The sequence below is a fragment of the Triturus cristatus genome, chromosome 3_2 (assembly GCF_964204655.1).
Source record: "Triturus cristatus chromosome 3_2, aTriCri1.1, whole genome shotgun sequence".
Lineage (NCBI taxonomy): Eukaryota > Metazoa > Chordata > Amphibia > Caudata > Salamandridae > Triturus > Triturus cristatus.
The window spans coordinates 612,336,455-612,363,333 of NC_140584.1; the positions used below are offsets into that span (position 1 = coordinate 612,336,455).

The 26,879-nt window shown below is 43.9% G+C and overlaps 1 protein-coding gene across 1 annotated transcript in view; it reads right to left on the minus strand.

Moving 5' to 3' along the window:
- The window catches only part of LOC146857823 (uncharacterized), a 46,484-nt gene that overhangs the window by 5,082 nt on the left and 14,523 nt on the right, over window positions 1-26,879 (minus strand). The window contains exons 2-3 of the mRNA XM_085646849.1: window positions 970-1,267; window positions 350-880 (exon numbers count right to left, since the gene is read on the minus strand). Of these exons, the coding sequence (XP_085502975.1) occupies window positions 350-396 (47 nt within the window). The 5' untranslated portion in view covers window positions 397-880; window positions 970-1,267. The remainder of the gene's footprint in view (window positions 1-349; window positions 881-969; window positions 1,268-26,879) is intronic.

A 26,879-nucleotide genomic window follows, 5' to 3' on the forward strand; every position in this document is an offset into this window, starting at 1 on the left:
ATGATACCAATGGGACTAGTGCCGATGCCAGAAATGAGAATAGCGCTGATGATACGAATGGGACTAGTGCTGATGCCAACAATGAGAATAGCGCTGATGATCCCAATGGGACTAGTGCCCAGGCCAACAATGAGAATAGCGCTGATGATACCAATGGGACTAGTGCCCATCGCAACAATGAGAATAGTGCTGATGATAACAATCGGACAAGTGCCGATGCCAACAATGAGAATAGCGCTGATGATACCAATGGGACTAGTGACAATGCCAACAATAAGAATAGCACTGATAACCATGGGACTAGTACCCATGACAACAATGAGGATAACACTGATGATGACAATGAGGCTAGTGCCCATGACAACAATGAGAATAGCACTGATAACCATGGGACATGTGCCCATGCCAACAATGAGAATAGCGCTGATGATAACAATGGGACTAGTGCCCATGCCAACAATGAGAATAGCGCTCATGATAACAATGGGACTAATGCCCATGCCAACAATGAGAATAGCGCTGATGACAACAATGGGACTAGTGCCGATGGCAACAATGAGAATAGCGCCTGATGATACCAATGGAACTAGTGCTGATGCCAACAATGAGAATAGCGCTGATAATAACAATGGGACTAGTGCCCCTGGCAACAACGAGAATAGTGCTGATGATAACAATGGGACTAGTGCTCCTGACAACAATGAAAATAGCCCTGATGATACCAATGGGACTAGTGCCGATGCCAACAATGAGAATAGCACTGATGATGACAATGGGACTAGTGCCCATGACAACAATGAGAAGAGCACAGATGATAACAATGACTATAACTCTGATGATAACAGTGGGACTAGTGCTTACGAGAACAATAAGATTAATGCTGATGATAACAATGGGACTAGTGCCACTGCCGATGCAAACAATGAGAATAGCACTGATGATAACAATGAGACTAGTGCCGATGACAACAATGAGAATAGCACTGATGATAACAATGGGAATAGTGCCGATGCCAACAATGAGAATAACACTGATGATACCAATGAGACTAGTGCCGATGCCAACAATGAAAATTGCACTGATGATAAAAATGAGAGTAGTGCCAATGCCAACAATGAGAATAGCGCTGATAACCATGGGACTAGTGCCCATGACAACAATGAGAATAGCGCTGATAATACCAATGGGGCTAGTGCCCATGACAACAATGAGAATAGCACTGATGATAACAAGGAGACTAGTTCCGATGCCAACAATGAGAATAGCACTGATGGTAACAATGGGACTAGTGCCGATGCCAACAAAGAGAATAGCACTGATCATAGCAATGGGACTATTTCTTATGACAGCAATGAGAATAGCACTGATAACCATGGGACTAGTGCTCCTGACAACAATGAGAATAGCGCTGATGATATCAATGGGACTAGTGCCGATGCCAGAAATGAGAATAGCGCTGATGATACGAATGGGACTAGTGCTGATGCCAACAATGAGAATAGCCCTGATGATACCAATGGGACTAGTGACCAGGCCAACAATGAGAATAGCGCTGATGATACCAATGGGACTAGTGCCAATGGCAACAATGAGAATAGAGTTGATGATAACAATCTGACAAGTGCCGATGGCAACAATGAGAATAGCGCTGACGATACCAATGGGACTAGTGACAATGCCAACAATGAGAATAGAACTGATAACCATGGGACTAGTACCCATGACAACAATGAGAATAACACTGATGATGACAATGGGACTAGTGCCCATGACAACAATGAGAATAGCACTGATAACCATGGGACTTGTGCCCATGACAACAATGAGAATACCGCTGATGATACCGATGGGACTAGTGCCGATGCCAACAATGAGAATAGCGCTGATGATAACAATGGGACTAGTGCCCATGCCAACAGTGAGAATAGCGCTGATGATAACAATGGGACTAGTGCCCATGCCAACAATGAGAATAGCACTGATGATAACAATGGGACTAATGCTCCTGAAAAAAATGAGAATAGCACTGATGATAACAATGGGACTAGAACCCATGACCACAATGAGAACAGCACTGAAGATACCAATGGGAGAAGTGCCCATGACAACAATGAGAATAGCAATGATGATACCAATGGGACTAGTGCTGATGCTAACAATGAGACTAGCACTGACGATAACAATGGGACTAGTGCCGATGCCAACAATGAGAATAGCACTGATAACCATGGGACTAGTGCCCATGACAACAATGAGAATAGCGCTGATAATACCAATGGGGCTAATGCCCATGACAACAATGAGAATAGCGCTGATGATACGAATGGGACTAGTGTTGATGCCAACAATGAGAATAGCGCTGATGATCCCAATGGGACTAGTGCCCATGCCAATAATCAGAATAGCGCTGATGATACCAATGGATCTAGTGCCCATGGCAACAATGAGAATAGCGCTGATGATAACAATCGGACAAGTGCCGATGCCAACAATGAGAATAACGCCGATGATACCAATGGGACTAGTGACAATGCCAACAATGAGAATAGCACTGACAACCATGGGACTAGTACCCATGACAACAATGAGAATAACACTGATGATGACAATGAGACTAGTGCACATGACAACAATGAGAATAGCACTGATAACCATGGGACTTGTGCCCATGTCAACAATGAGAATAGTGCTGATGATAACAATGGGACTAGTGCCCATGCCAAAAATGAGAATAGTGCTGATGATAACAATGGGACGAATGCCCATGCCAACAATGAGAATAGCGCTGATAAGAACAATGGGACTAGTGCCCCTGGCAACAACGAGAATAGCACTGATGATAACAAAGGGACTAGAGCTCCTGACAACAATGAAGATAGCACTGATGATACCAATGGGACTAGTGCCAATGCCAACAATGAGAATAGCACTGATGATAACAATGGGACTAGTGCCCATGACAACAATGAGAAGAGCACGGATGATAACAATGACTATAGCTCTGATGATAAAAGTGGGACTAGTGCTTACGAGAACAATAAGATTAGTGCTGATGATAACAATGTGACTAGTGCCACTGCCGATGCCAACAATGAGAATAGCACTGATGATAACAATGAGACTAGTCCCGATGACAACAATGAGAATAGCACTGATGATAACAATGGGGCTAGTACCCATGACAACAATGAGAACAGCACTGATGGTACCAATGGGAGAAGTGCCCATGACAACAATGAGAATAGCGCTGATGATACCAATGGGACTAGTGCCAATGCTAACAATGAGAATAGCCCTGATGATAACAATGGAGCTAGTGCCGATGCCAACAATGAGAATAGCACTGATAACCAAGGGACTAGTGCCCATGACAACAATGAGAATAGCACTGATGATAACAATGGGAATAGTGCCGATGCCAACAATGAGAATAACACTGATGATACCAATGAGACTAGTGCCCATGCCAACAATGAGAATAGCGCTGATGATAACAATGGGACTAGTGCCCATGCCAACAATGAGAATAGCGCTGATGATAACAATGGGACTAATGCCCATGCCAACAATGAGAATAGCGCTGATGATAACAATGGGACTAGTGCCGATGGCAACAATGAGAATAGCGCCTGATGATACCAATGGAACTAGTGCTGATGCCAACAATGAGAATAGCGCTGATAATAACAATGGGACTAGTGCCCCTGGCAACAACGAGAATAGCGCTGATGATAACAATGGGACAAGTGCTCCTGACAACAATGAAGATAGCACTGATGATACCAATGGGACTAGTGCCGATGCCAACAATGAGAATAGCACTGATGATAACAATGGGACTAGTGCCCATGACAACAATGAGAAGAGCACGGATGATATCAATGACTATAGCTCTGATGATAACAGTGGGACTAGTGCTTACGAGAACAATAAGATTAGTGCTGATGATAACAATGGGACTAGTGTCACTGCCGATGCCAACAATGAGAATAGCACTGATGATAACAATGAGACTAGTGCCGATGACAACAATGAGAATAGCACTGATGATAACAATGGGACTAGTACCCATGACAACAATGAGAACAGCACTGATGATACCAATGGGAGAAGTGCCCATGACAACAATGAGAATAGCGCTGATGATACCAATGGGACTAGTGCCGATGCTAACAATGAGAATAGCACTGATGATACCAATGGGACTAGAGCCGATGCCAACAATGAGAATAGCACTGATGACCAAGGGACTAGTGCCCATGACAACAATGAGAATAGCACTGATGATAACAATGGGAATAGTGCCGATACCAACAATGAGAATACCGCTGATGATACCAATGGGACTAGTGCCGATGCCAACAATGAGAATAGCGCTGATGATAACAATGGGACTAGTGCCCATGCCAACAATGAGAATAGCGCTGATGATAACAATGGGACTAGTGCCCATGCCAACAATGAGAATAGCGCTGATGATAACAATGGGACTAGTGCCCATGCCAACAATGAGAATAGCGCTGATTATAACAATGGGACTAATGCTCCAGACAACAATGAGAATAGCACTGATGATAACAATGGGACTAGTACCAATTACAAAAATGACAACAGCACTGATGATACCGATGGGAGAAGCGCCCATGACAACAATGAGAATAGCGCTGATGATACCAATGGGACTAGTGCCGATGCTAACAATGAGACTAGCACTGATGATAACAATGGGACTAGTGCTGATGCCAACAATGAGAATAGCACTGATAACCATGGGACTAGTGCCCATGACAACAATGAGAACAGCACTGATAATACCAATGGGGCTAGTGCCCATGACAACAATGAGAATAGCACTGATGATAACAAGGAGACTAGTTCCGATGCCAACAATGAGAATAGCACTGATGATAACAATGGGACTAGTGCCGATGCCAACAAAGAGAATAGCACTGATGATAGCAATGGGACTATTGCTTATGACAGCAATGAGAATAGCACTGATAACCATGGGACTAGTGCTCCTGACAACAATGAGAATAGCGCTGATGATACCAATGGGACTAGTGCCGATGCCAGAAATGAGAATAGCGCTGATGATACGAATGGGACTAGTGCTGATGCCAACAATGAGAATAGCGCTGATGATCCCAATGGGACTAGTGCCCAGGCCAACAATGAGAATAGCGCTGATGATACCAATGGGACTAGTGCCCATCGCAACAATGAGAATAGTGCTGATGATAACAATCGGACAAGTGCCGATGCCAACAATGAGAATAGCGCTGATGATACCAATGGGACTAGTGACAATGCCAACAATGAGAATAGCACTGATAACCATGGGACTAGTACCCATGACAACATTGAGGATAACACTGATGATGACAATGAGGCTAGTGCCCATGACAACAATGAGAATAGCACTGATAACCATGGGACATGTGCCCATGCCAACAATGAGAATAGCGCTGATGATAACAATGGGACTAGTGCCCATGCCAACAATGAGAATAGCGCTCATGATAACAATGGGACTAATGCCCATGCCAACAATGAGAATAGCGCTGATGATAACAATGGGACTAGTGCCGATGGCAACAATGAGAATAGCGCCTGATGATACCAATGGAACTAGTGCTGATGCCAACAATGAGAATAGCGCTGATAATAACAATGGGACTAGTGCCCCTGGCAACAACGAGAATAGTGCTGATGATAACAATGGGACTAGTGCTCCTGACAACAATGAAGATAGCCCTGATGATACCAATGGGACTAGTGCCGATGCCAACAATGAGAATAGCACTGATGATGACAATGGGACTAGTGCCCATGACAACAATGAGAAGAGCACAGATGATAACAATGACTATAACTCTGATGATAACAGTGGGACTAGTGCTTACGAGAACAATAAGATTAATGCTGATGATAACAATGGGACTAGTGCCACTGCCGATGCCAACAATGAGAATAGCACTGATGATAACAATGAGACTAGTGGCGATGACAACAATGAGAATAGCACTGATGATAACAATGGGAATAGTGCCGATGCCAACAATGAGAATAAAACTGATGATACCAATGAGACTAGTGCTGATGCCAACAATGAAAATTGCACTGATGATAAAAATGAGAGTAGTGCCAATGCCAACAATGAGAATAGCGCTGATAACCATGGGACTAGTGCCCATGACAACAATGAGAATAGCACTGATAATACCAATGGGGCTAGTGCCCATGACAACAATGAGAATAGCACTGATGATAACAAGGAGACTAGTTCCGATGCCAACAATGAGAATAGCACTGATGGTAACAATGGGACTAGTGCCGATGCCAACAAAGAGAATAGCACTGATCATAGCAATGGGACTATTTCTTATGACAGCAATGAGAATAGCACTGATAACCATGGGACTAGTGCTCCTGACAACAATGAGAATAGCGCTGATGATATCAATGGGACTAGTGCCGATGCCAGAAATGAGAATAGCGCTGATGATACGAATGGGACTAGTGCTGATGCCAACAATGAGAATAGCCCTGATGATACCAATGGGACTAGTGACCAGGCCAACAATGAGAATAGCGCTGATGATACCAATGGGACTAGTGCCAATGGCAACAATGAGAATAGAGTTGATGATAACAATCGGACAAGTGCCGATGCCAACAATGAGAATACCGCTGATGATACCAATGGGACTAGTGCCGATGCCAACAATGAGAATAGCGCTGATGATAACAATGGGACTAGTGCCCATGCCAACAATGAGAATAGCGCTGATTATAACAATGGGACTAATGCTCCAGACAACAATGAGAATAGCACTGATGATAACAATGGGACTAGTACCAATTACAACAATGACAACAGCACTGATGATACCAATGGGAGAAGCGCCCATGACAACAATGAGAATAGCGCTGAAGATACCAATGGGACTAGTGCCGATGCTAACAATGAGACTAGCACTGATGATAACATTGGGACTAGTGCCGATGCCAACAATGAGAATAGCACTGATAACCATGGGACTAGTGCCCATGACAACAATGAGAACAGCACTGATAATACCAATGGGGCTAGTGCCCATGACAAAAATGAGAATAGCACTGATGATAACAAGGACACTAGTTCCGATGCCAACAATGAGAATAGCACTGATGATAACAATGGGACTAGTGCCGATGCCAACAAAGAGAATAGCACTGATGATAGCAATGGGACTATTGCTTATGACAGCAATGAGAATAGCACTGATAACCATGGGACTAGTGCTCCTGACAACAATGAGAATAGCGCTGATGATACCAATGGGACTAGTGCCGATGCCAGAAATGAGAATAGCGCTGATGATACGAATGGGACTAGTGCTGATCCCAACAATGAGAATAGCGCTGATGATCCCAATGGGACTAGTGCCCAGGCCAACAATGAGAATGGCGCTGATGATACCAATGGGACTAGTGCCCATCGCAACAATGAGAATAGCGCTGATGATAACAATCGGACAAGTGCCGATGCCAACAATGAGAATAGCGCTGATGATACCAATGGGACTAGTGACAATGCCAACAATGAGAATAGCACTGATAACCATGGGACTAGTACCCATGACAACAATGAGGATAACACTGATGATGACAATGAGACTAGTGCCCATGACAACAATGAGAATAGCACTGATAACCATGGGACATGTGCCCATGCCAACAATGAGAATAGCGCTGATGATAACAATGGGACTAGTGCCCATGCCAACAATGAGAATAGCGCTCATGATAACAATGGGACTAATGCCCATGCCAACAATGAGAATAGCGCTGATGATAACAATGGGACTAGTGCCGATGGCAACAATGAGAATAGCGCCTGATGATACCAATGGAACTAGTGCTGATGCCAACAATGAGGATAGCGCTGATAATAACAATGGGACTAGTGCCCATGGCAACAACGAGAATAGCGCTGATGATAACAATGGGACTAGTGCTCCTGACAACAATGAAGATAGCCCTGATGATACCAATGGGACTAGTGCCGATGCCAACAATGAGAATAGCACTGATGATAACAATGAGACTAGTGCCTATGACAACAATGAGAATAGCACTGATGATAACAATGGGACTAGTACCCATGACAACAAGGAGAACAGCACTGATGATACCAATGGGAGAAGTGCCCATGACAACAATGAGAATAGCGCTGATGATACCAATGGGACTAGTGCCGATGCTAACAATGAGAATAGCACTGATGATACCAATGGGACTAGAGCCGATGCCAACAATGAGAATAGCACTGATGACCAAGGGACTAGTGCCCATGACAACAATGAGAATAGCACTGATGATAACAATGGGAATAGTGCCGATGCCAACAATGAGAATACCGCTGATGATACCAATGGGACTAGTGCCGATGCCAACAATGAGAATAGCGCTGATGATAACAATGGGACTAGTGCCCATGCCAACAATGAGAATAGCGCTGATGATAACAATGGGACTAGTGCCCATGCCAACAATGAGAATAGCGCTGATTATAACAATGGGACTAATGTTCCAGACAACAATGAGAATAGCACTGATGATAACAATGGGACTAGTACCAATTACAACAATGACAACAGCACTGATGATACCAATGGGAGAAGCGCCCATGACAACAATGAGAATAGCGCTGATGATAACAATGGGACTAGTGCCGATGGCAACAATGAGAATAGCGCCTGATGATACCAATGGAACTAGTGCTGATGCCAACAATGAGAATAGCGCTGATAATAACAATGGGACTAGTGCCCCTGGCAACAACGAGAATAGTGCTGATGATAACAATGGGACTAGTGCTCCTGACAACAATGAAGATAGCCCTGATGATACCAATGGGACTAGTGCCGATGCCAACAATGAGAATAGCACTGATGATGACAATGGGACTAGTGCCCATGACAACAATGAGAAGAGCACAGATGATAACAATGACTATAACTCTGATGATAACAGTGGGACTAGTGCTTACGAGAACAATAAGATTAATGCTGATGATAACAATGGGACTAGTGCCACTGCCGATGCCAACAATGAGAATAGCACTGATGATAACAATGAGACTAGTGCCGATGACAACAATGAGAATAGCACTGATGATAACAATGGGAATAGTGCCGATGCCAACAATGAGAATAACACTGATGATACCAATGAGACTAGTGCCGATGCCAACAATGAAAATTGCACTGATGATAAAAATGAGAGTAGTGCCAATGCCAACAATGAGAATAGCGCTGATAACCATGGGACTAGTGCCCATGACAACAATGAGAATAGCACTGATAATACCAATGGGGCTAGTGCCCATGACAACAATGAGAATAGCACTGATGATAACAAGGAGACTAGTTACGATGCCAACAATGAGAATAGCACTGATGGTAACAATGGGACTAGTGCCGATGCCAACAAAGAGAATAGCACTGATCATAGCAATGGGACTATTTCTTATGACAGCAATGAGAATAGCACTGATAACCATGGGACTAGTGCTCCTGACAACAATGAGAATAGCGCTGATGATATCAATGGGACTAGTGCCGATGCCAGAAATGAGAATAGCGCTGATGATACGAATGGGACTAGTGCTGATGCCAACAATGAGAATAGCCCTGATGATACCAATGGGACTAGTGACCAGGCCAACAATGAGAATAGCGCTGATGATACCAATGGGACTAGTGCCAATGGCAACAATGAGAATAGAGTTGATGATAACAATCGGACAAGTGCCGATGCCAACAATGAGAATACCGCTGATGATACCAATGGGACTAGTGCCGATGCCAACAATGAGAATAGCGCTGATGATAACAATGGGACTAGTGCCCATGCCAACAATGAGAATAGCGCTGATTATAACAATGGGACTAATGCTCCAGACAACAATGAGAATAGCACTGATGATAACAATGGGACTAGTACCAATTACAACAATGACAACAGCACTGATGATACCAATGGGAGAAGCGCCCATGACAACAATGAGAATAGCGCTGAAGATACCAATGGGACTAGTGCCGATGCTAACAATGAGACTAGCACTGATGATAACAATGGGACTAGTGCCGATGCCAACAATGAGAATAGCACTGATAACCATGGGACTAGTGCCCATGACAACAATGAGAACAGCACTGATAATACCAATGGGGCTAGTGCCCATGACAAAAATGAGAATAGCACTGATGATAACAAGGACACTAGTTCCGATGCCAACAATGAGAATAGCACTGATGATAACAATGGGACTAGTGCCGATGCCAACAAAGAGAATAGCACTGATGATAGCAATGGGACTATTGCTTATGACAGCAATGAGAATAGCACTGATAACCATGGGACTAGTGCTCCTGACAACAATGAGAATAGCGCTGATGATACCAATGGGACTAGTGCCGATGCCAGAAATGAGAATAGCGCTGATGATACGAATGGGACTAGTGCTGATCCCAACAATGAGAATAGCGCTGATGATCCCAATGGGACTAGTGCCCAGGCCAACAATGAGAATGGCGCTGATGATACCAATGGGACTAGTGCCCATCGCAACAATGAGAATAGCGCTGATGATAACAATCGGACAAGTGCCGATGCCAACAATGAGAATAGCGCTGATGATACCAATGGGACTAGTGACAATGCCAACAATGAGAATAGCACTGATAACCATGGGACTAGTACCCATGACAACAATGAGGATAACACTGATGATGACAATGAGACTAGTGCCCATGACAACAATGAGAATAGCACTGATAACCATGGGACATGTGCCCATGCCAACAATGAGAATAGCGCTGATGATAACAATGGGACTAGTGCCCATGCCAACAATGAGAATAGCGCTCATGATAACAATGGGACTAATGCCCATGCCAACAATGAGAATAGCGCTCATGATAACAATGGGACTAGTGCCGATGGCAACAATGAGAATAGCGCCTGATGATACCAATGGAACTAGTGCTGATGCCAACAATGAGAATAGCGCTGATAATAACAATGGGACTAGTGCCCCTGGCAACAACGAGAATAGCGCTGATGATAACAATGGGACTAGTGCTCCTGACAACAATGAAGATAGCCCTGATGATACCAATGGGACTAGTGCCGATGCCAACAATGAGAATAGCACTGATGATAACAATGAGACTAGTGCCGATGACAACAATGAGAATAGCACTGATGATAACAATGGGACTAGTACCCATGACAACAAGGAGAACAGCACTGATGATACCAATGGGAGAAGTGCCCATGACAACAATGAGAATAGCGCTGATGATACCAATGGGACTAGTGCCGATGCTAACAATGAGAATAGCACTGATGATACCAATGGGACTAGAGCCGATGCCAACAATGAGAATAGCACTGATGACCAAGGGACTAGTGCCCATGACAACAATGAGAATAGCACTGATGATAACAATGGGAATAGTGCCGATGCCAACAATGAGAATACCGCTGATGATACCAATGGGACTAGTGCCGATGCCAACAATGAGAATAGCGCTGATGATAACAATGGGACTAGTGCCCATGCCAACAATGAGAATAGCGCTGATGATAACAATGGGACTAGTGCCCATGCCAACAATGAGAATAGCGCTGATTATAACAATGGGACTAATGTTCCAGACAACAATGAGAATAGCACTGATGATAACAATGGGACTAGTACCAATTACAACAATGACAACAGCACTGATGATACCAATGGGAGAAGCGCCCATGACAACAATGAGAATAGCGCTGATGATACCAATGGGACTAGTGCCGATGCTAACAATGAGACTAGCACTGATGATAACAATGGGACTAGTGCCGATGCCAACAATGAGAATAGCACTGATAACCATGGGACTAGTGCCCATGACAACAATGAGAACAGCACTGATAATACCAATGGGGCTAGTGCCCATGACAACAATGAGAATAGCACTGATGATAACAAGGAGACTAGTTCCGATGCCAACAATGAGAATAGCACTGATGATAACAATGGGACTAGTGCCGATGCCAACAAAGAGAATAGCACTGATGATAGCAATGGGACTATTGCTTATGACAGCAATGAGTATAGCACTGATAACCATGGGACTAGTGCTCCTGACAACAATGAGAATAGCGCTGATGATACCAATGGGACTAGTGCCCATGCCAGAAATGAGAATAGCGCTGATGATACGAATGGGACTAGTGCTGATGCCAACAATGAAAATAGCGCCGATGATCCCAATGGGACTAGTGCCCAGGCCAACAATGAGAATAGCGCTGATGCTACCAATGGGACTAGTGCCCATCGCAACAATGAGAATAGTGCTGATGATAACAATCGGACAAGTGCCGATGCCAACAATGAGAATAGCGCTGATGATACCAATGGGACTAGTGACAATGCCAACAATGAGAATAGCACTGATAACCATGGGACTAGTACCCATGACAACAATGAGGATAACACTGATGATGACAATGAGACTAGTGCCCATGACAACAATGAGAATAGCACTGATAACCATGGGACATGTGCCCATGCCAACAATGAGAATAGCGCTGATGATAACAATGGGACTAGTGCCCATGCCAACAATGAGAATAGCGCTCATGATAACAATGGGACTAATGCCCATGCCAACAATGAGAATAGCGCTGATGATAACAATGGGACTAGTGCCGATGGCAACAATGAGAATAGCGCCTGATGATACCAATGGAACTAGTGCTGATGCCAACAATGAGAATAGCGCTGATAATAACAATGGGACTAGTGCCCCTGGCAACAACGAGAATAGTGCTGATGATAACAATGGGACTAGTGCTCCTGACAACAATGAAGATAGCCCTGATGATACCAATGGGACTAGTGCCGATGCCAACAATGAGAATAGCACTGATGATGACAATGGGACTAGTGCCCATGACAACAATGAGAAGAGCACAGATGATAACAATGACTATAATTCTGATGATAACAGTGGGACTAGTGCTTACGAGAACAATAAGATTAATGCTGATGATAACAATGGGACTAGTGCCACTGCCGATGCCAACAATGAGAATAGCACTGATGATAACAATGAGACTAGTGCCGATGACAACAATGAGAATAGCACTGATGATAACAATGGGAATAGTGTCGATGCCAACAATGAGAATAACACTGATGATACCAATGAGACTAGTGCCGATGCCAACAATGAAAATAGCACTGATGATAAAAATGAGAGTAGTGCCAATGCCAACAATGAGAATAGCGCTGATAACCATGGGACTAGTGCCCATGACAACAATGAGAATAGCGCTGATAATACCAATGGTGCTAGTGCCCATGACAACAATGAGAATACCACTGATGATAACAAGGAGACTAGTTCCGATGCCAACAATGAGAATAGCACTGATGGTAACAATGGGACTAGTGCTGATGCCAACAAAGAGAATAGCACTGATCATAGCAATGGGACTATTTCTTATGACAGCAATGAGAATAGCACTGATAACCATGGGACTAGTGCTCCTGACAACAATGAGAATAGCGCTGATGATATCAATGGGACTAGTGCCGATGCCAGAAATGAGAATAGCGCTGATGATACGAATGGGACTAGTGCTGATGCCAACAATGAGAATAGCCCTGATGATACCAATGGGACTAGTGACCAGGCCAACAATGAGAATAGCGCTGATGATACCAATGGGACTAGTGCCAATGGCAACAATGAGAATAGAGTTGATGATAACAATCGGACAAGTGCCGATGGCAACAATGAGAATAGCGCTGACGATACCAATGGGACTAGTGACAATGCCAACAATGAGAATAGAACTGATAACCATGGGACTAATACCCATGACAACAATGAGAATAACACTGATGATGACAATGGGACTAGTGCCCATGACAACAATGAGAATAGCACTGATAACCATGGGACTTGTGCCCATGACAACAATGAGAATACCGCTGATGATACCGATGGGACTAGTGCCGATGCCAACAATGAGAATAGCGCTGATGATAACAATGGGACTAGTGCCCATGCCAACAGTGAGAATAGCGCTGATGATAACAATGGGACTAGTGCTCATGCCAACAATGAGAATAGCACTGATGATAACAATGGGACTAATGCTCCTGAAAAAAATGAGAATAGCACTGATGATAACAATGGGACTAGAACCCATGACCACAATGAGAACAGCACTGAAGATACCAATGGGAGAAGTGCCCATGACAACAATGAGAATAGCAATGATGATACCAATGGGACTAGTGCTGATGCTAACAATGAGACTAGCACTGACGATAACAATGGGACTAGTGCCGATGCCAACAATGAGAATAGCACTGATAACCATGGGACTAGTGCCCATGACAACAATGAGAATAGCGCTGATAATACCAATGGGGCTAATGCCCATGACAACAATGAGAATAGCGCTGATGATACGAATGGGACTAGTGTTGATACCAACAATGAGAATAGCCCTGATGATCCCAATGGGACTAGTGCCCATGCCAATAATCAGAATAGCGCTGATGATACCAATGGATCTAGTGCCAATGGCAACAATGAGAATAGCGCTGATGATAACAATCGGACAAGTGCCGATGCGAACAATGAGAATAACGCCGATGATACCAATGGGACTAGTGACAATGCCAACAATGAGAATAGCACTAATAACCATGGGACTAGTACCCATGACAACAATAAGAATAACACTGATGATGACAATGAGACTAGTGCACATGACAACAATGAGAATAGCACTGATAACCATGGGACTTGTGCCCATGCCAACAATGAGAATAGCGCTGATGATAACAATGGGACTAGTGCCCATGCCAACAATGAGAATAGTGCTGATGATAACAATGGGACTAATGTCCATGCCAACAATGAGAATAGCGCTGATGATAACAATGGGACTAGTGCTGATGCCAACAATGAGAATAGCGCTGATAAGAACAATGGGACTAGTGCCCCTGGCAACAACGAGAATAGCACTGATGATAACAATGGGACTAGTGCTCCTGACAACAATGAAGATAGCACTGATGATACCAATGGGACTAGTGCCAATGCCAACAATGAGAATAGCACTGATGATAACAATGGGACTAGTGCCCATGACAACAATGAGAAGAGCACGGATGATAACAATGACTATAGCTCTGATGATAAAAGTGGGACTAGTGCTTACGAGAACAATAAGATTAGTGCTGATGATAACAATGTGACTAGTGCCACTGCCGATGCCAACAATGAGAATAGCACTGATGATAACAATGAGACTAGTCCCGATGACAACAATGAGAATAGCACTGATGATAACAATGGGGCTAGTACCCATGACAACAATGAGAACAGCACTGATGGTACCAATGGGAGAAGTGCCCATGACAACAATGAGAATAGCGCTGATGATACCAATGGGACTAGTGCCAATGCTAACAATGAGAATAGCACTGATGATAACAATGGGACTAGTGCCGATGCCAACAATGAGAATAGCACTGATAACCAAGGGACTAGTGCCCATGACAACAATGAGAATAGCACTGATGATAACAATGGGAATAGTGCCGATGCCAACAATGAGAATAACACTGATGATACCAATGAGACTAGTGCCCATGCCAACAATGAGAATAGCGCTGATGATAACAATGGGACTAGTGCCCATGCCAACAATGAGAATAGCGCTGATGATAACAATGGGACTAATGCCCATGCCAACAATGAGAATAGCGCTGATGATAACAATGGGACTAGTGCCGATGGCAACAATGAAAATAGCGCCTGATGATACCAATGGAACTAGTGCTGATGCCAACAATGAGAATAGCGCTGATAATAACAATGGGACTAGTGCCCCTGGCAACAACGAGAATAGTGCTGATGATAACAATGGGACTAGTGCTCCTGACAACAATGAAGATAGCCCTGATGATACCAATGGGACTAGTGCCGATGCCAACAATGAGAATAGCACTGATGATGACAATGGGACTAGGGCCCATGACAACAATGAGAAGAGCACAGATGATAACAATGACTATAACTCTGATGATAACAGTGGGACTAGTGCTTACGAGAACAATAAGATTAATGCTGATGATAACAATGGGACTAGTGCCACTGCCGATGCCAACAATGAGAATAGCACTGATGATAACAATGAGACTAGTGCCGATGACAACAATGAGAATAGCACTGATGATAACAATGGGAATAGTGCCGATGTCAACACTGAGAATAGCGCTGATGATAACAATGGAATTAGTACCGATGCCAACACTGAGAATAGCGCTGATGATAACAATGGGACTTTTACCAATGCCAACAATGAGAATAGCGCTGATGATAACAATGAGAGTAGTGCTGATGACAACAATGAGAATAGCGCTGATGATAACAATTTGACTAGTGCCCATCACAACAATGAGAATATCGCTGATGATATCAATGGGACTAGTGCCCATGACAACAATGAATAGCGCTGATGATAGCAATGGGACGAGTGCCGATGCGAACAATGAGAATAGCACTGATGATAACAATGGGACTAGTGCCGATGCCAACAATGAGAATAGCACTGATAACCATGGGACTAGTGCCCATGACAACAATGAGAATAGCACTGATAACAATGAGAGTAGTGCCGATGCCAACAATGAGAATAGCGCTGATGATACCAATGTGAGTAGTGCCGATGCCAACAATGAGAATAGCACTGATAACCATGGGACTAGTGCCCATGACAACAATGAGAATAGCGCTGATAATTCCAATGGGGCTAGTGCCCATGACAACAATGAGAATAGCACGGATAACCATGGGACTTGTGCCCATGCCAACAATGAGAATAGCGCTGATGATAACAATGGGACTAGTGCCCATACCAACAATGAGAATAGCGCTGATGATAACAATGGGACTAGTGCCGATGGCAACAATGAGAATAGCGCCTGATGATACCAATGGAACTATTGCTGATGCCAACAACGAGAATAGCGCTGATGATAACAATGGGACTAGTGCTCCTGACAACAATGAAGATAGCACTGATGATACCAATGGGACTAGTGCCAATGCCAACAATGAGAATAGCATTGATGATTACAATGGGACTAGTGGCCATGACAACAATGAGAATAGCGCTGATGATAACAATGGGACTAGTGCTGATGCCAACAATGACAATAGCGCTGATGATAACAATGGGACTAGTGCTCCTGACAACAATGAGAATAGCACTGGTGATAACAATGGGACTAGTGCCGATGTCAACACTGAGAATAGCGCTGATGATAACAATGGAATTAGTACCGATGCCAACACTGAGAATAGCGCTGATGATAACAATGGGACTTGTACCAATGCCAACAATGAGAATAGCGCTGATGATAACAATGAGAGTAGTGCTGATGACAACAATGAGAATAGCGCTGATGATAACAATTTGACTAGTGCCCATCACAACAATGAGAATATCGCTGATGATATCAATGGGACTAGTGCCTATGACAACAATGAATAGCGCTGATGATAGCAATGGGACGAGTGCCGATGCGAACAATGAGTATAGCACTGATGATAACAATGGGAATAGTGCCGATGCCAACAATGAGAATAGCACTGATAACCATGGGACTAGTGCTCATGACAACAATGAGAATAGCGCTGATGATACCAATGGGACTTGTGCCCATGGCAAGAATGAGAAAAGCGCTGATAATAACAAACGGACAAGTGCCGATGCCAACAATGAGAATAGCGCTGATGATACCAATGGGACTAGTGACAATGCCAACAATGAGAATAGCACTGATAACCATGGGACTAGTACCCATGACAACAATGAGGATAACACTGATGATGACAATGAGACTAGTGCCCATGACAACAATGAGAATAGCACTGATAACCATGCGACATGTGCCCATGCCAACAATGAGAATAGCGCTGATGATAACAATGGGACTAGTGCTCCTGACAACAATGAAGATAGCCCTGATGATACCAATGGGACTAGTGCCGATGCCAACAATGAGAATAGCACTGATGATGACAATGGGACTAGTGCCCATGACAACAATGAGAAGAGCACAGATGATAACAATGACAATAACTCTGATGATAACAGTGGGACTAGTGCTTACGAGAACAATAAGATTAATGCTGATCATAACAATGGGACTAGTGCCACTGCCGATGCCAACAATGAGAATAGCACTGATGATAAAAATGAGACTAGTGCCGATGATAACAATGAGAATAGCACTGATGATAACAATGGGACTAGTACCCATGACAACAATGAGAACAGCACTGATGATACCAATGGGAGAAGTGCCCATGACAACAATGAGAATAGCGCTGATGATACCAATGGGACGAGTGCCGATGCTAACAATGAGAATAGCACTGATGATAACAATGGGACTAGTGCCGATGCCAACAATGAGAATAGCACTGATAACCAAGGGACTAGTGCCCATGACAACAATGAGAATAGCACTGATGATAACAATGGGAATAGTGCCGATGCCAACAATGAGAATAACACTGATGATACCAATGAGACTAGTGCCGATGCCTACAATGAAAATAGCACTGATGATAAAAATGAGAGTAGTGCCGATGCCAACAATGAGAATAGCGCTGATGATACCAATGGGAGTAGTGCCGATGCCAACAATGAGAATAGCACTGGTAACCATGGGACTAGTGCCCATGACAACAATGAGAATAGCGCTGATAATGCCAATGGGGCTAGTGGCCATGACAACAATGAGAATAGCACTGATGATAACCATGAGACTAGTGCCGATGCCAACAAAGAGAATAGCACTGATGATAGCAATGGTACAATTTCTTATGACAGCAATGAGAATAGCACTGATAACCATGGGACTAGTGCTCCTGACAACAATGAGAATAGCGCTGATGATACCAATGGGACTAGTGCCGATGCCAGAAATGAGAATAGCGCTGATGATACGAATGGGACTAGTGCTGATGCCAACAATGAGAATAGCGCTGATGATACCAATGGGACTAGTGACCAGGCCAACAATGAGAATAGCGCTGATGATACCAATGGGACTAATGCCCATGGCAACAATGAGAATAGAGCTGATGATAACAATCGGACAAGTGCCGATGCCAACAATGAGAATAGTGCTGATGTTACCAATGGGACTAGTGACAATGCCAACAATGAGAATAGCACTGATAACCATGGGACTAGTACCCATGCCAACAATGAGAATAACACTGATGATGACAATGGGAATAGTGCCCATGACAACAATGAGAATTGCACTGATAACCATGGGACTTGTGCCCATGACAACAATGAGAATACCGCTGATGATACCAATGGGACTAGTGCCTATGCCAACAGTGAAAATAGCGCTGATGATAACAACGGGACTAGTGCCCATGCCAACAATGAGAATAGTGCTGCTGATAACAATGGGACTAGTGCCCATGCCAACAATGAGAATAGCGCTGATGATAACAATGGGACTAATGCTCCTGACAACAATGAGAATAGCACTGATGATAACAATGGGACTAGTACCCATGACAGCAATGAGAACAGCACTGATGATACCAATGGGAGAAGTGCCCATGACAACAATGAGAATAGCGCTGATGATACCAATGGGATTAGTGCCGATGCTAACAATGAGAATAGCACTGATAACCATGGGACTAGTGCCCATGACAACAATGAGAATAGCGCTGATAATATCAATAGGGCTAGTGCCCATGACAACAATGAGAATAGCACTGATGATAACAATGGGACTAGTGCCGATGCCAACAATGAGAATAGCACTGATAACCATGGGACTAGTGCCCATGACAACAATGAGAATAGCACTGATAACAATGAGAGTAGTGCCGATGCCAACAATGAGAATAGCGCTGATGATACCAATGGGAGTAGTGCCGATGCCAACAATGAGAATAGCACTGATAACCATGGGACTAGTGCCCATGACAACAATGAGAATAGCGCTGATAATTCCAATGGGGCTAGTGCCCATGACAACAATGAGAATAGCACGGATAACCATGGGACTTGTGCCCATGCCAACAATGAGAATAGCGCTGATGATAACAATGGGACTAGTGCCCATACCAACAATGAGAATAGCGCTGATGATAACAATGGGACTAGTGCCGATGGCAACAATGAGAATAGCGCCTGATGATACCAATGGAACTATTGCTGATGCCAACAACGAGAATAGCGCTGATGATAACAATGGGACTAGTGCTCCTGACAACAATGAGAATAGCACTGGTGATAACAATGGGACTAGTGCCGATGTCAACACTGAGAATAGCGCTGATGATAACAATGGAATTAGTACCGATGCCAACACTGAGAATAGCGCTGATGATAACAATGGGACTTGTACCAATGCCAACAATGAGAATAGCGCTGATGATAACAATGAGAGTAGTGCTGATGACAACAATGAGAATAGCGCTGATGATAACAATTTGACTAGTGCCCATCACAACAATGAGAATATCGCTGATGATATCAATGGGACTAGTGCCTATGACAACAATGAATAGCGCTGATGATAGCAATGGGACGAGTGCCGATGCGAACAATGAGTATAGCACTGATGATAACAATGGGAATAGTGCCGATGCCAACAATGAGAATAGCACTGATAACCATGGGACTAGTGCTCATGACAACAATGAGAATAGCGCTGATGATACCAATGGGACTTGTGCCCATGGCAAGAATGAGAAAAGCGCTGATAATAACAAACGGACAAGTGCCGATGCCAACAATGAGAATAGCGCTGATGATACCAATGGGACTAGTGACAATGCCAACAATGAGAATAGCACTGATAACCATGGGACTAGTACCCATGACAACAATGAGGATAACACTGATGATGACAATGAGACTAGTGCCCATGACAACAATGAGAATAGCACTGATAACCATGCGACATGTGCCCATGCCAACAATGAGAATAGCGCTGATGATAACAATGGGACTAGTGCTCCTGACAACAATGAAGATAGCCCTGATGATACCAATGGGACTAGTGCCGATGCCAACAATGAGAATAGCACTGATGATGACAATGGGACTAGTGCCCATGACAACAATGAGAAGAGCACAGATGATAACAATGACAATAACTCTGATGATAACAGTGGGACTAGTGCTTACGAGAACAATAAGATTAATGCTGATCATAACAATGGGACTAGTGCCACTGCCGATGCCAACAATGAGAATAGCACTGATGATAAAAATGAGACTAGTGCCGATGATAACAATGAGAATAGCACTGATGATAACAATGGGACTAGTACCCATGACAACAATGAGAACAGCACTGATGATACCAATGGGAGAAGTGCCCATGACAACAATGAGAATAGCGCTGATGATACCAATGGGACGAGTGCCGATGCTAACAATGAGAATAGCACTGATGATAACAATGGGACTAGTGCCGATGCCAACAATGAGAATAGCACTGATAACCAAGGGACTAGTGCCCATGACAACAATGAGAATAGCACTGATGATAACAATGGGAATAGTGCCGATGCCAACAATGAGAATAACACTGATGATACCAATGAGACTAGTGCCGATGCCTACAATGAAAATAGCACTGATGATAAAAATGAGAGTAGTGCCGATGCCAACAATGAGAATAGCGCTGATGATACCAATGGGAGTAGTGCCGATGCCAACAATGAGAATAGCACTGGTAACCATGGGACTAGTGCCCATGACAACAATGAGAATAGCGCTGATAATGCCAATGGGGCTAGTGGCCATGACAACAATGAGAATAGCACTGATGATAACCATGGGACTAGTGCCGATGCCAACAAAGAGAATAGCACTGATGATAGCAATGGTACAATTTCTTATGACAGCAATGAGAATAGCACTGATAACCATGGGACTAGTGCTCCTGACAACAATGAGAATAGCGCTGATGATACCAATGGGACTAGTGCCGATGCCAGAAATGAGAATAGCGCTGATGATACGAATGGGACTAGTGCTGATGCCAACAATGAGAATAGCGCTGATGATACCAATGGGACTAGTGACCAGGCCAACAATGAGAATAGCGCTGATGATACCAATGGGACTAATGCCCATGGCAACAATGAGAATAGAGCTGATGATAACAATCGGACAAGTGCCGATGCCAACAATGAGAATAGTGCTGATGTTACCAATGGGACTAGTGACAATGCCAACAATGAGAATAGCACTGATAACCATGGGACTAGTACCCATGCCAACAATGAGAATAACACTGATGATGACAATGGGAATAGTGCCCATGACAACAATGAGAATTGCACTGATAACCATGGGACTTGTGCCCATGACAACAATGAGAATACCGCTGATGATACCAATGGGACTAGTGCCTATGCCAACAGTGAAAATAGCGCTGATGATAACAACGGGACTAGTGCCCATGCCAACAATGAGAATAGTGCTGCTGATAACAATGGGACTAGTGCCCATGCCAACAATGAGAATAGCGCTGATGATAACAATGGGACTAATGCTCCTGACAACAATGAGAATAGCACTGATGATAACAATGGGACTAGTACCCATGACAGCAATGAGAACAGCACTGATGATACCAATGGGAGAAGTGCCCATGACAACAATGAGAATAGCGCTGATGATACCAATGGGATTAGTGCCGATGCTAACAATGAGAATAGCACTGATAACCATGGGACTAGTGCCCATGACAACAATGAGAATAGCGCTGATAATATCAATAGGGCTAGTGCCCATGACAACAATGAGAATAGCACTGATGATAACAATGGGACTAGTGCCGATGCCAACAATGAGAATAGCACTGATAACCATGGGACTAGTGCCCATGACAACAATGAGAATAGCACTGATAACAATGAGAGTAGTGCCGATGCCAACAATGAGAATAGCGCTGATGATACCAATGGGAGTAGTGCCGATGCCAACAATGAGAATAGCACTGATAACCATGGGACTAGTGCCCATGACAACAATGAGAATAGCGCTGATAATTCCAATGGGGCTAGTGCCCATGACAACAATGAGAATAGCACGGATAACCATGGGACTTGTGCCCATGCCAACAATGAGAATAGCGCTGATGATAACAATGGGACTAGTGCCCATACCAACAATGAGAATAGCGCTGATGATAACAATGGGACTAGTGCCGATGGCAACAATGAGAATAGCGCCTGATGATACCAATGGAACTATTGCTGATGCCAACAACGAGAATAGCGCTGATGATAACAATGGGACTAGTGCTCCTGACAACAATGAAGATAGCACTGATGATACCAATGGGACTAGTGCCAATGCCAACAATGAGAATAGCATTGATGATTACAATGGGACTAGTGGCCATGACAACAATGAGAATAGCGCTGATGATAACAATGGGACTAGTGCTGATGCCAACAATGACAATAGCGCTGATGATAACAATGGGACTAGTGCTCCTGACAACAATGAGAATAGCACTGGTGATAACAATGGGACTAGTGCCGATGTCAACACTGAGAATAGCGCTGATGATAAAAATGGAATTAGTACCGATGCCAACACTGAGAATAGCGCTGATGATAACAATGGGACTTGTACCAATGCCAACAATGAGAATAGCGCTGATGATAACAATGAGAGTAGTGCTGATGACAACAATGAGAATAGCGCTGATGATAACAATTTGACTAGTGCCCATCACAACAATGAGAATATCGCTGATGATATCAATGGGACTAGTGCCCATGACAACAATGAATAGCGCTGATGATAGCAATGGGACGAGTGCCGATGCGAACAATGAGTATAGCACTGATGATAACAATGGGACTAGTGCCGATGCCAACAATGAGAATAGCACTGATAACCATGGGACTAGTGCTCATGACAACAATGAGAATAGCGCTGATGATACCAATGGGACTTGTGCCCATGGCAAGAATGAGAAAAGCGCTGATAATAACAAACGGACAAGTGCCGATGCCAACAATGAGAATAGCGCTGATGATACCAATGGGACAAGTGCCGATGCCAACAATGAGAATAGCACTGATGATTCCAATGGGACTAATGCCCATGACAACAATGAGAATAGCGCTGATGATACCAATGGGACTAGTGCCCATGACAACAATGAGAATAGCGCGATGATACCAATGGGACTAGTGCCAATGCCAACAATGAGAATAGCGCTGATGATACCAATGGGACTAGTGCCCATGAAAACAACGAGAATAGCGCTGATGATACCAATGGGACTTGTCCTGATGCCAACAATGAGAATAGCACTGATAAACATGGGGCTAGTGCCCATGAAAACAATGAGAATAGCACTGATGATGACAATGGGACTAATGCCCATGACAACAATGAGAATAGCACTGATAACCATGGGACTTGTGCCCATGACAACAATGAGAATAGCACTGATGATACCAATGGGACAAGTGCCAATGCCAACAATGAGAATAGCGCTGATGATACCAATGGGACTAGTGCTCCTGACAACAATGAGGATAGCACAGATGATACCAATGGGACTAGAGCCGATGACAACAATGAATAGCGCTGATGATACCAATGGGACGAGTGCCGATGCCAACAATGAGAATAGCACTGATGATAACAATGGGACTAGTGCCGATGCCAACAATGAGAATAGCACTGATAACCATGGGACTAGTGCTCATGACAACAATGAGAATAGCGCTGATGATACCAATGGGACTAGTGCCCATGGCAAGAATGAGAAAAGTGCTGATGATAACAAATGGACAAGTGCCGATGCCAACAATGAGAATAGCGCTGATGATACCAATGGGACAAGTGCCGATGCCAACAATGAGAATAGCACTGATGATTCCAATGGGACTAATGCCCATGACAACAATGAGAATAGCGCTGATGATACCAATGGGACTAGTGCCCATGACAACAATGAGAATAGCGCGATGATACCAATGGGACTAGTGCCGATGCCAACAATGAGAATAGCGCTGATGATACCAATGGGACTAGTGCCTATGAAAACAATGAGAATAGCGCTGATGATACCAATGGGACTTGTCCTGATGCCAACAATGAGAATAGCACTGATAAACATGGGGCTAGTGCCCATGAAAACAATGAGAATAGCACTGATGATGACAATGGGACTAATGCCCATGACAACAATGAGAATAGCATTGATAACCATGGGACTTGTGCCCATGACAACAATGTGGATAGCACAGATGATACCAATGGGACTAGTGCCGATGCCAACAATGAGAATAGCACTGATGATACCAATGGGACTAGTGTCTATGCCAACAATGAGAATAGCACTGATAACCATGGGACTAGTGCCCATGACAACAATGAGAATAGCACTGGTGATAACAATGGGACTAGTGCCGCTGCCAACAATGAGAATAGCACTGATGATACCAATGGGACTAGTACCGATGCCAACAATGAAAATAGCACTGATGATAGCAATGAGAGTAGTGCCGATGTCAACAATGAGAATAGCGCTGATGATACCAATGTGTCTAGTGCCGATGCCAACAATGAGAATAGCACTGATAACCATGGGACTAGTGCCCATGACATCAATGAGAATAGCACTGATGATAACAATGAGCCTAGTGCCGATGCCAACAATGAGAATAGCACTGATGATAACAATGGGACTAGTGCCGATGCCAACAAAGAGAATAGCACTGATGATAGCAATGGGACTATTGCTTATGAGAGCAATGAGAATAGCACAGATAACCATGGGACTAGTGCTCCTGACAACAATGAGAATAGTACTGATGATACCAATGGGACTAGTGCCGATGCCAGCAATGAGAATACCGCTGATGATACGAATGGGACTAGTGCTGATGCCAACAATGAGAATAGCGCTGATGATACCAATGGGACTAGTGCCCATGGCAACAATGAGAATAGCGCTGATGATTCCAATGGGACTAGTGCCCAGGCCAACAATGAGAATAGCGCTGATGATACCAAAGGGACTAGTGCCCATGGCAACAATGAGAAAAGCGCTGATGATAACAATCGGACAAGTGCCGATGCCAACAATGAGAATAGCGCTGATAATACCAATGGGACAAGTGCCAATGCTAACAATGAGAATAGCGCTGATGATACCAATGGGACTAATGCCCATGACAACAATGAGAATAGCGCTGATGATACCAATGGGACTAGTGACCCAGGCAACAATGAGAATAGCGCTGATGATAACAATGGGACTAGTGCTCCTGACAACAATGAGGATAGCACAGATGATACCAATCAGACTAGTGCCGATGCCAACAATGAGAATAGCACTGATGATAACAATGGGACTAGTGCCCATGACAACAATGAGAATAGCGCTGATGATAACAATGGGACTGGTGCAGATGCCAACAATGAGAATAGTGCTGTTGATAACAATGGGACTAGTGCTCCTGACAACAATGAGAATAGCACTGATGATAACAATGGGACTAGTGCCAATGCCAACACTGAGAATCGCGTTGATGATAACAGTGGGACTAGTGCCGATGACAACAATGAGAATAGCGCTGATGATAACAATGGGACTAGTGCCCATGACAACAATGAGAATAGCGCTGATGATAACAATTTGACTAGTGCCGCTCACAACAATGAGAATAGCGCTGATGATACCAATGGGACTAGTGCTCCTGACAACAATG